The sequence below is a fragment of the Piliocolobus tephrosceles genome, chromosome 13 (assembly GCF_002776525.5).
Source record: "Piliocolobus tephrosceles isolate RC106 chromosome 13, ASM277652v3, whole genome shotgun sequence".
Lineage (NCBI taxonomy): Eukaryota > Metazoa > Chordata > Mammalia > Primates > Cercopithecidae > Piliocolobus > Piliocolobus tephrosceles.
Window position 1 is genome coordinate 31,034,044 of NC_045446.1, and position 13,183 is coordinate 31,047,226.

At 36.8% G+C, this 13,183-nt stretch overlaps 1 protein-coding gene across 6 annotated transcripts in view; it reads right to left on the reverse strand.

Annotated features, from left to right (window-relative positions):
* Positions 1 to 7,381: 7,381 nt before the first annotated feature.
* The window catches only part of HIPK3 (homeodomain interacting protein kinase 3), a 102,094-nt gene continuing 96,292 nt past the window's right edge, over positions 7,382 to 13,183 (reverse strand). For all 6 annotated transcript variants that reach the window (XM_023185490.2, XM_023185487.2, XM_023185488.2 and 3 more), the window contains 3 exons: positions 12,573 to 12,808; positions 12,151 to 12,278; positions 7,382 to 11,321 (listed from right to left, as the gene is read on the reverse strand). In XM_023185490.2, the coding sequence (XP_023041258.1) occupies positions 10,845 to 11,321; positions 12,151 to 12,278; positions 12,573 to 12,808 (841 nt within the window). In that variant the 3' untranslated portion in view covers positions 7,382 to 10,844. The remainder of the gene's footprint in view (positions 11,322 to 12,150; positions 12,279 to 12,572; positions 12,809 to 13,183) is intronic.

Here is a 13,183-nt window from a genome sequence, read left to right on the forward strand (position 1 = left end):
TATACTATACTATACTATACTATACTATACTATACTATACTATACTATACGTCTGTCTATATACTTTTATTATATCTATAGCCAACTTAAGGTTTTACTTAAGTCTATACTTATAAGCATGCTTATATGTCTGGAAAACTCAACAAAAGCATTTTGTGAGAATCAATTGGCCATATGGAATTTACAATAAAGATTGTTGTATACTTTATCATTTATAAATTATGTTCTACCATTCATGTAATTTATAACAAGTTTATATAAATACATATGAATACCCCCTCACCCACTCAGCTAGTTGGTGAACATTTGCCAGCACTGCATTTTAGAGAATGTAATTAGGTAGGACATTCACAGCTTTAGAGTCAAACAGGGACTTGAATTTCAGCATTGCTTCTTTCTGTGTTATCTTTGTTTTGTTTTGATTTGCTTTGTTTTGTTTTGTTTTGTTTTGTTTGGAGTCTCGCTCTGTCGCGCAGGCTAGAGTTTAGTGGCACGATCTCGGCTCACTGCAACCTCCACCTTCCAGGTTCAAGTGATTCTCCTGCCTCAGCCTCCCAAGTAGCTGGGATTACAGGCACATGCCACTATGTCCAGCTGATTTTTTGTATTTTTCAGTAGAGATGGAGTTTTGCCATGTTGGTCAGGCTGGTCTCGAACTGCTGACCTCAGGTGATCCACCCACCTCGGCTTCCCAAAGTGCAGTGCTAGGATTACGGGCATGAGCCACACCGCCTGGCCTCTTTCTGTGTTATCTTAAGTAAACTACTGAGCCTCTCTAAGCCTTTTCTTCTTCTGCAAAATAAAAAAAAAATGATTTGTCACAAGAAGGGGTTGTTGTGAGAATAAGCCACATATAAGGCTGTGGTACAATGGTTGAATGACTATTACTCTTTTCCTCTGTCTTTTCCCTCCACTTCCAGCTGCCAAATCCTCTAAGTTTTATTTCCTTTGCTGGAGACAAAATGATCTACACATTTTCGTACTACATGGCAGGTCTACCTGACAGCAGAGAAATGGATGGATGAATGGATGTCTTCCTTTGATTCCATGATAAACCAGTCAGTCTAAGTAGTAATTTAAGAATTCATGGAGGACTGAAATCCTTTCTCACTTTTTCAAAATCTATAAAAATTAGAAACTGAGCCGGCCAGGTGTGGTGGCTCATGCCTGTAATCCCAGCACTAAGGGAGGCAGAGGAGGGCAGATCACGAGGTCAGGAGATTGAGACTATCCTGGCTAACACGGTGAAACCCCGTCTCTACTAAAAATACAAAAAAAAAAAGTCGGGCGTGGTAGTGGGCACCTGTAGTCCCAGCTGCTTGGGAGGCTAAGGCAACAGAATGGTGTGAACCCGAGAGACGGAGCTTGCAGTGAGCAGAGATCACGCCACTGCCCTCCGGCCTGGGTGACGGAGCGAGATTCCAGAAAGAAAGAAAGAGAGAAAGAGAGAAAGAGAGAGAGAGAGAGAGAAAGAAAGAAAGAAAGAAAGAAAGAAAGAAAGAAAGAAAGAAAGAAAGAAAGAAAGAAAGAAAGAAAGAAAGAAAGAAAGAAAGAAAGAAAGAAAGAGAAAGAAAGAAAGAAGAAACTGAGCCACGTGTGGTTGCTTATGCCTGTAATCCCAGCAACTTGGGAGGCCGAAGTGGGAGGATCACTGGAGCCCATGAGTTTGAGGCTACAGTGAGCTATGATCATGCCACTGCCCTCCAACCTAAGTGACAGAGAGACAGAAACCTCGTCTCTAACAATAAAAATTTAAAAATTAGATGCTCCAACATAGCCCACACTGCTCATATTTCTGCCTTGTTATTTTCTTTAAAATTATTACGAGACCAAAGTTAAAAAAAAATTTTATTAGGGAACCTCCCCCCCTGCTGGCCATAATACAACATAGCAATACTATATTGAACGGCATTACTAAACGTCAAACTGCAAGTAAACTCGGAATAACTAATCTTGCAAACTGCCTACCCACAGACCAGCTCAGGCCTGAAGACAACTTGTGTTTCATATACACCATATCTAAAATAATTTTTTAAAAAACTTATGAATTAGTTGCCAACATTTGACATGCGTATTTCTGTGTTTTCTCAAAAAAAGTAGAAATTGGTGTACATTTGGTCTGCCATCCTACTTGTGTTTCCTGATTCCTTTGGGTGGGGCTTTGACTCTCCACTCGACCAGTCCCCACTCAGTCTCCTTTATCTACTTATGGCATCTGCCCAGCCCTTGCTGCTTTTAAGTTTGCAACCCCAGGTTCTCAATTTGCCGATGAGTAAACTGAAGCCCAAACTTGCTCAAAATCATACTACCTATAGTAGTAGCAGCAAAACAGATAATGAAATCTGGGCCTCCTAAATTCCATTCGACAGATGTTTATTGATTTCATTCATCTATTTAACAAATGTTTTAGTGCTGACTGTGGCCAGGCATATAGCAAGTGTCAAAGAAACAGAGTCTGCAGGATTACCTTTGTCTTCAGAGCTTACAGTTAGTGCAAAGAGCAGGTAGGCAATGCAAGAAATATGATGAAAGTGATGAAAGAAGGGATAAGGGAACTGTGGCGATGCTGCAGCACAGTTCCTGCTCTTACCTCAGCACCTGGTTCAAGTTCATCATCTTCATTGAGAATACAAATATTACTAAGATTTGCTAAATAATGTCCTCAAACCCTAGGGCCCACATTGATTCAACATTCACTGGGCACAAGTGCTAAATATTAGAGAAAAAGTAGTAAATGCTGCATTTACTACATTACTTCTTCCAAGCATGCCCTCTAAAATAGTCACTCATTCATCTCCCTGTTCATCCTGCCTTCGGAATTACCATCTGCAATCAATGTGCTAGGCTAAGAAGGAGCCTAGATCAGTAAGATTCACAGCAGTGTGCAGTAGTTGCTGGGCAAGCCACATCTCTGCAGAAATAGGAATCAGACATACCCTTAAGTAATGGATATATCGGATTAAAGCTAAACTAAGAGAAGAGCAGAAACTTATCATGACACCACGATTAAACACCCGTGACAACCATGATTGGGAAGTAGTACAAGACAAAACGATTAGTTTTGTGTCTGATTTGTAAAAATTACTCTGAGGCCTTTGAAACCTGGGCTTTTTAGTGAAATGGCTGATTCTAGATCTGAGGCAGAAAAGGTACAAAGTGAGCCTAAGACATTCTTTTGGGCCAGAGAGCAAGGGAATATTCAGGCAAATGTGGTGATGTCAAAAAGATTCAGGAGTCTTGAAGATAACTGGTCACTTTAAGCTACTAAATTAAAGCAAAATCCATGAACCCATAGTGATGACAGAAAAGCAGAGAGTGAGAGAGCATGTGTACAGGGAGGAAGCCTGTTTTTACAGAAAGATGCCGGGTCATGAATGTATTTAAGAGAAGGAATGATAGAGTTGAAAACCACCATTTTTGCAATCCCCAGTGTAATGGATTCAGACAGCAATCATTAATGCATGCTAAAAACACCGAGTAAAATGTTATTGATACTTTCAAAGTATCACCCCACCAATCACAGTGGAGAGATTTGCCAGTCATCACTCTTAGTTATAACTAAGTGTCATCCCTGATAGTGGACAACCTGACATGACACAATGACACAGCTCCTTTGTGCATGAACACCGAATCAAGGCATTAGAACCAGCTTCTACTTTGCAGAAAATAGAGATCAATTAGGACAAATGAACAATCAGACAAATCCAGAATGTACAATAGTCTAGCCTGAACTTGTGGCTTACGCCTGTAATCCCAACACTTTGGGAAGCCGAGGTGGGTGGATCATTTGAGGTCAGGAGTTCAAGACCAGCCTGGACAACATGGTGAAACCCTGTCTCTGCTAAAAATACAAAAATTAGTTGGGCATGGTGATGGGCGCCTGTAATCCAAGCAACTCTGGAGGCTGAGGCAGGAGAATCGCTTGAACCCAGAAGGCGGAGGTTGTATTGAGCTGAGATCACACCACTGCACTCCAGTCTGGGTGTCAGAGTGAGACTCTATCTCAGAAACAAAACAAAAAAAAGGATGGTGGATGGATGGGTGACTGTTCTGTTCTGAATTAAAAGTAGTCAGAGACATGCCATAGCCAAACGCAGTGGGTAAATCTTAATTGGTTGGTGGAGTAGGGGGAAAATAGCTACTTGTTTCAAGACATTTTTCAAATTTGACTACGGACTGAAAACTAGATAAATGTTACAGAATTGTTAACTTTGCTAGATGTTACAAGGTCTCATGGTTTGTTGAAAATGTCATTATTCTCACAGATGCATGCTTAAGTATTTTGGGGCCAAGTATGATCAACGACAAATGGCTCAATTTAAAAACCACACATAAACATACAAAGCTAATGAGGCCAATGTCAGCCGGTGAATCTAGGTGAAGGTTATGCGTGTATTCACTGTACTACTCTTTGTCTCTTATTTGTCTTTTTTAATAAAAAAAATAGAAGTATAGAAATTCTACATGAGAAAAAAAGTTAAGTTCTTTGGATTGTCCAGAGTCACTGAAGAAACAAGCAATTACTAGAATAAATCTGATCACTTTTAAATTTTGCATTTTGGCATTCAAATGTTTGTGCAGTTTGTAAAACATGCAAAATGCCTATAAATTCTATGCTATAAATTGACGTAGCAAATATCTGTATCTGAAGTTGCTTATATGCACATTAACTATCTGAAAACACACATTTTTATGTTTAAAAACTATTTTTCTGAATTACCCAAGCATACTGTAACCATGTATTATATTTACAATGGGATAATATGAAACATTAACATCTGATTTTTCTACTTCAAATAACCACACTTCTAATTAGGTGTCAGTATAGTTTCTCAATTACCATTAAATAAAAAGTTCACACAAAAATTAACATGAAATGAACCACAGGCTTAATAAAAGCTAAAACTATAAAACTCCTAGAAGAAAACAAAGGAGAAAGTCTTTGAAACTTAGTGATAGGCAAAAATGTCTTAAGACACAAAAAGCACAAACCATGAAAGAAAACATTGATAAGATGGACGTCAACAAAATCCAAAACTTTCGCTCTTCCTAACACCCTGTTAAGAAACTAAAAGGTTAAGTCATCGGCCGGGCGCAATGGCTCACGCCTGTAATCTCGGCACTTGGGGAGGCCTAGGCGGGCGGATCACGAGGTCAAGAGATTGAGACCACCCTGGCCAACATGGTGAAACCCTGTCTTTACTAAAAAAATACACAAATTAGCTGGACGTAGTGGCACGCGCCTGTAATCCCAGCTACTCAGGAGGCTGAGGCAGGAGCATCACTTGAACCTGGGAGGCGGAGGTTGCAGTGAGCTGAGATCATGCCACTGTACTCCAGCCTGGGTGACACAGCGAGACTCCGTCTCAAAAAAAAAAGAAAAGAAAAAAGAAACTAAAAGGGTCAGTCACAGACTGGGAGACTATATTGGTAATACAAACCTCTTAACAAAATATTGGTATTTATCCCTCTAACCTAGACTACTTTAGCAACCTCCTACCTGGTCTTCCAACTCCCACCCTGGCCCTGCAATCTATTCTTCATTCAACAGCCAGACTGATCTTTAAATTAGGTCATATTGTTTGCCTGCTTAAAATCATCCCATGGCCTCCTACAATATATGGAATTAAATCTACACTCCAATCTTTGGGAAAAAGCCTGCATGCCCAACCTTACAGTTGCATTTTCTATCTCTTGCCACCCACTCACACACTATGCTCTGGCCATAATGGCCACTTCCAAAAATTTTGCTCATATTAAAAGCTTAACTTGCTGCTCCCTCTGTCAGATATTCTTTCTTTGCATGCCTGATCAGCATCCTCCTTGTCACAGTTCAAGTGTCACCTCACTGAGGCATTCCCTGACATGACCCTTCCAGTCACTCTATCCCCATACCGTCTTCTTTACTTACCCTACCTGAACCTTACTTTAGTCTTCTCCTCTGGGAAAAGGTTTGATCCATAAGAGCGAAAGGACCTGTTTTGTCCATTGGTACATGCACCGTGTATGGTGCCTGGAACATAGTAGATGCTTCAAAAGATTTTTTAAATGACTCATGACATACCCACTATATGCCAGGCACTGTGCTGGGTAGTTACTGGCTGAATGGTTTAAATGTGTTGCTCAAAGCCCTTTTTTTGTCCTATTACCCTGTTTTAGAGAAAAAAATGTTATATTCCTAGATCTATTTAAATAGCTGAATGCTTCTTCGTATTTTTTCAAGAGGCTAATTTACTTTCAAGTAAATTGCAAAATCTGAATTTCATCTTTATGTAGGATCAGTGCTTTGGCCTACATGAAAACGTTCATATTATTTTGAACAACTCACCCTCAAAAGAATGGCTAAAACAAAAGAAACAAAAAAATAATAATGTGTTAGTGGAGACATAAGGCAACTAGAACTCTCATATACTACTAATAGGTGTAAATTAACTACTTTGGAATAATGTTTGGCAGTATCTATATACACCGTATGTCCTAGTAATGCATGCCTACATATATACCCAAAGGAAATGCATGCATATGTTCACCAAAAAATATGGACAAAACATTCATGGCAGCCCTATTCACAATAGCCAGGAAGTAGAAACTATTCAGATGTCAAAAGTCCATCAACAAAATAGTTCTGTATACACACAAAGGAATACTATACAGCAATGGGTATAAATGAACTACACACAACGTGGGTGTATCTTATAAATTAAATGTTTAACAAAAAATAGCCAGATGCCAAAGAATGCATTTATGTTGTACTTCAATTAAACATTGACGGGGGAAGGCGGAAATTGAAAATACGTATTCTTACCAGTGTGTTCTGGGGGAGTGCTCCTCTAGAAACTTTCTGAGGTTTCTTGAAAGTTAGATCCTTGAATTATGAGGTGTTGGTATTTGAGGACAAAAGTTGGCCTATTACAATCACATTCTTTTGAAGTCACGTTTTAAATATTAAAGATTCATGTGAATTCCCTATTCTTCATCCATGCATATTGGGCAGAAATTATTTCTCTCAAAAACTATTTGTGGAAACTTAATATTGAAGGAAAATGGGTCAGGGTCATCCTATGGTTGCAGGTACTCTGGGCACACTGCCTCAGACTTCGGTTTTAAAAGAACTGATATAAAGTAGATTAGTTATGGTTAGATATCCCGGTGTGCATCTCACTCAGATTCCAACTCGTGGGCAATGTGACTTTGTGCAAGTTCCCTAAACATTCTGCAGCTATGCCCTCATTTGTATGACAAAGATAATAATACCTATCTCACCAGGTGGCTTTGAGAGTTAAATAAGATGATGTCAGTTATTAATAGATACTCAATATTGTTAACCTCTCCCTTCCCTACCCTGTAAGGAGTATTGGGGTGGAAAAAAGTCAACAAGCTGTTTGCTGCAATATATATATTTTAATTCAAAGTGAATCGACAGTAATACACCATAAATTCTTATTTTGACACTCACCAAAATAGTCACCTGGAAAACCCGCTTTTTGTGACAAAGTACAGAAGGCTTGGTCACATTTAAATCACTGAGAACTAGAGAGAAATACTATCGCAAACCGTAATAGACATTACATCCATAAAATTTTCCCAGTCCTTATTGTAATATTGCACAGTGCAATTGCTACATGGCAAACTAGTGTAGCATAGGAGTAAAAGCAAAAACAAGTAAACCAAAGAAAGAAAGCCACAAGTCTAAAATTGTTAAACAATTAACGGTTCAAACTTAGTAATCAAATCTGTATCACTGGATTCATTAAAACAAATCTTCCTACACCTTGCAGTGTATGATTTAACTTTTACTTAACACAGTCCAAGTTTAAAATTAGCAGATTTTTAAAATGAAAATGTTTTGCTAATACAGTAACATATTTAATTAAACACCCTGGAGGAAAAAAAACAACTAAATATCAGGATATTTGATTTAAAAAACGCTTTGCAAATTAAAACAGTATGCAAATATGCAACTTGGAAATCATGCAGTGTTTTATTTAAGAAAGCATTAAAACCGAAGAAAACTGGTCAAAATGGTTTTTTAAAGGTATAAATCCAGATTATTTTGTCAACATGCTAAATTAAGAATTTAGCAGAATTGTGAAATTTATTTTAAAATACATTAAAATGCCCATGATTGCAATTTAAAGAGCAGTGTAGTTAACTGGGATATACCTTTATCAAACTTTAATACTGTATTATGACAATGTTGAAGTTTACCATTTATGTCAATTTAACAAGACTACTTTAAGTCTTGGAAATTAAAGACAAAGAATACAACATTTCAGGGTAGTAAATATGGCCCTAAACAAAAAGAAAACTGTCGGTTTTGTACCTGTTGTGATACAATCAATCCTTTGCACTTGGTGTTTCTGAAACAATGTGTTGCCAGCATTGATTCTTTCCTAAGAAGTGAGCAGATCCTAATCATCTGCTGGAACATATAAATAAAATCAGAAGGCTGTGGAGGGCAGCAAATTTACTTAAATAGTGACTCCATAAATGTGTCATCTGTAAATAATCTTTTAAATTAATCTTAGGCTACTTCTTTTTAAACATGTATTTATATATATATATATATATATATATTTCTATTTGTATAAAATGCATAGAATTAATTACTAAAAACACTGAAACTTGTGGGGAAAATTAAGTCCTTCATTTTCAGTGTGACTAAAAAATGTACTGCTGGTTTTTACTTTATGATCTAATACTGTAATTTTTAAAATAAATTTCAGGCACATTTATTTCATTGATGATTATTAAATAAAACACTGCTTGTGTCAATGGAGTAAAGAAAACCTATCCATTATTAGCTTATTGTGAATGCTGTACTAGAGCTGTATTAGTGGTATACAATTCATTTATCAAAGAAACGCTGTAAATCCAAAACATCTAGAGTTTTACACTCAAATGCTTTGTACTGTTTATTCCAGTAAATGCTGTAAGATTATATTCCAGATTTTTAAAGAAAAAAAGTTAAGTCAAGCCTGCAAGATACAGCTTTCTCAAGTGTCTACAATGCCAGTATGAAAATAAAAAATTAAGTTACATTGATACATCCAAGTTTTTTTAATATGCAGTGATGAGCACAAACATTAATAGAGATAAAATACTGATGCAAATAACACACCCCAAAATAACAAATGCAATTATTTTCCACCATTTACAATACAGTAGTTACAATGACACTCCAAACAGAAAAGCAAAGTAAAAAATCAAAACCCCAATTTCTATTCATGTAATTAGACTTATACAGAAATTAGAAGGCTAAATAACAACTAGTTAATCACCTAATTTCACAGCTATCTGAAGTGGCAATCGTTATATAGCAGCTTATCTATGATACATTCAAAATAAATGATACAATTTATTACTTGCCTGTAAGCTAAAACACAGCCTCACTTTAATACCTTTCCTTAAATTCCACCTCTACACTACAATATACTTGAGGTCTATGCAAAAAGTAGCTACCTTTATATAGGAAATGGATGATTAAGTCTTTGGTGCTGTAAAAGCAACTTCATTTAAACAGACATAACCACTACCATCACCACCACCCAAAAAAGAAAAAAGGGGGGCGGGGGGAACTCAACATACTTCCTAGGAAGAAAAAAAGCATGTAATTTCTGTCCCTGACGGAATGTATTAAATAAGCAAACATCACCAACAAGCAAAACAAGTACTGCAATGTAAAAATACTTTAAAAAAAAAAAAACCCTCTCACATGCATAAATCAAAAATTGCACACAAAGAACTCACATCTTTTCAAGCTTCAATAGTAAAAGTTCTGCTACTATTTATTAAATACTGCATGGTTTGCCCAAGCTAAGATAAAACCACATCATGAATCAATGAGCATTTTGCATTTTATTATCTACCCAAAGTCATGCCTACTGTACCTCTAAACATTTTATTAAGTCCAATTATACAGCAAACACTCTCAAAATAAACTTAAGATTGTATTGCAGTTTCACTTAATAGTATATAAAATGCTGTGCTGTGACAGTTATCAAATATCCATTAGATACTGAATCAATTTTTCTTAAGCACTACTAACTGCTTGCTTTTCTTGAAGCTAGATCATTCTCAAAAATCAGACAGCAGAATTCAGCTATAGCAAACATGCCGCCCTCTTAATAAGGAAAAAAACAGCTACTACCTGAAATCATACCACACAAAACCAAAAATGAACATTACGCTATCAAAAGGAAACTAAAGAGTAGGTCTGAATTTTAAGTGCTGCAGTCCTCAACATTTATATATAGGTAATAACATTAACAACCTCAAATATTTAAGGCACTATGTGTGGGAACGGTTTACAATGCAGCTGAGATTATTAGAACAACATTTAAGAGCAAAGTCTAGGCAACATTTTGCCCATGCAGAAGACACATGCAAATGTAAAGAACAATAGCTCAATTTCTTAGGTAAGTGACCCAACATTTAATACACTAAGACACGGATAATACAATTCACTTGTATGCTGTAATTCTGACATATGTGCATCTGTTGCTCTAAGTCTGTACACAGAATGGCTTCCCAAATGTGGACGTGTCTTGCACTAGTTAGAAGGCAATTTATAAAAAATAGCAGGAGCAAAACTGGACTTCTGCTCCCATAAGTCACCTGTCTAGAGTTACTACATAAGAAGATAACATGACCAAAGACAAGTTATACCAAATGTGCAAAACACATCAAAAGTGAGTTTTTAAAGCTCAAAGTTGTTTAAATTGCACCCAAGTCTACATGATTCAAAAATAATTTTCTTGTGCCATGGCTAATATTTATTAAATACCATGTTTTTATTTTTAATCAAATATTTGTATCATTGAGCTTCCCCAATATACTGTTTTTCACATATATGGATACTGGCTGAGTTTTGTTGGACTCAGTGGAAATCCAGTATATGCAGGTGATGCTGCAATGTAAGAATGTGGTGGGAAGATTGGTTTGTACTGAGTCTGATGAATGGTTGGGGATGGTAACAGACGGGGATTTAAGCCCACTGGGACTTGGTGAACTATGCCACTGGGATGGGAGATATTATAAGTTGGATGCTGTAACATAGGTCTTGAGGTACATGGAGAGGCTAAGAGGTGGGCCACTGGTGCAGCACTACTGAGGGTGGCTGATGATGGGTATGGAAGTAGAGTAGGCTGTCCTCCGAGGTGTGTATTTCCAGCCAGGTGGGCATGCACTGCTGTGTGATTGGGACTTCCATGAGAAAGAGTGAATGGATTACTGGTAACACTAGTAGGGATATAAGCTTGCTGTCTTCGATGCCCAAAGTTTCCATTCCACTCTTGATGCCCAGATCCAAAGTGCTGAACCTATCCATAAAGAAAAAAAAAAAAAAAAAAAAAAAGACTGAATAACATATTTTTAAAGATAAAAGAAAAGAAACGGAAATTACAATATACCCTTTGTGATTGATAACTCATAGTGGATCTCTCAGAACTAACTTATACTAAGAATAACTAGAGAAGAGAAAAATACCAATTCCATATATATTAGTATTAACATTTTAGCATTTATTACTACATATTACTATAATATAAACACCGCTATTAGTGCTGCTAGTACTACCTTTTACTACCCTCATCACTACTAACAGCTACCATTTGTGGAGCACTTATTATATGTAAAGCTAACATTTACATACACAATATTATTTACTTCTGAAACAACCCATGATATAATTACTATTCCCATTAACTGTGCTCCAAATCAAATTTGTTGAAGAGACCTGGCCAAGGTAATATATATATAGTAATGGCAAAACCAAGATTTGAATCCCCGTCGAACTCCAGTATCTGTGATCTTTTCTTTTCCCAACTGAAACACAACTGTCAAATATAGCGTTGAATAAGATGGAAAGTATTCACGAAGGTTAATGATGTTCTGAGATAACAGACACACTCTGTTAATATTACCTAAGAGAACCTAAGGACTTAATCTTTCTGAAGAAGGCTACAAGTTCTATGGATAATTTGCTTAATTATCCTATTATTAAGCCAGTTACTCTTTAGCCCCTTGGGATAACAAGAAGGGAAAAATTCATTAAGACTACATACAGTTTCAGAAGCTTTCTCCTCCATGTGAAAAACAACTGCTAAATTTGAATCCCAAAGACTCCTACAAATCCACAAATGAACATACCTGACTAAAGTTCAAATGCTGCTGCTGGAATGCTGATGTTAATTTTTGCTGACGAGTACCCACTGCGGAAGGCTGGTTTAATCTTCCAGGGGCAGATCGTCCTTTTATTAATGGCTGGCATATAGAATCTGGCGACGAATAAAATATTGAAGAGTTTATGCTTTTTCCTTTTCAAATAAAAAATTAGCAAAATCTTCAGATATTTCATACAAAAGTGATTTGAGAGCCTTAAAATTAAATAAAATGAAAGGAGAGGTCGTGGTTTCCAAGCACTGGATAATATTAGAAGATATCCTCTGTATAATACATAAGGCAGGATCAAGTCAAAATTCGAGATGACTTTTGGCAATTCCATTCTCAGATGTTCCTAAATTAAGACTGTATTTAAAGGACAATCGGAGAAATGGGAGGACTCAACTTACCTGTGTTTGCCATATGCTCATCGGCATTTAAGCCATTTTCTAGTGCCACTGGTGGCACCACAACAGAACAGACAGCTGGCTTGGTTTCTGTGTCGTCAGAGGATAACAGTTCTGTGTTTTCACGAGTGTCCTCCACAAAAGTGCTCTCTGCAAATGGACTATCATGCCCGGAAGAGTCGGATGTCGGAGAGCCATCCACCGTATCACAACCACTTTCTTGCTCTTCATCTGACATACTACAAAAAGAAAACATTTTTATGGGTGATATTTTTTTCCAACATTAAATCTAATGTTAAGTAATATTCAGGCTCCAGTGAACTGACGAGAATGTTATTCAGTTATTTTATATATAATTACAGCTTTTTTCTTGTCCAATAGCACTTTTTCAAAAAATTTCTAGACCCTTAAATTAATTCTGTGTTCCAACTGCTAAACCTAATTCTGTTCCATTTCAGGAACATCATTTTGGCATTTTTTTCTCTTCTTTCCTTTCCCATTTGATCCTTAGTATCAGCTCAAAAAAATTCCTCTTTATGAATTCCAGATAATTTCATCAAGACATGACAAAAGAGGCACTGTTCTGGATAATTTAAATGAAATGTACAAGCATA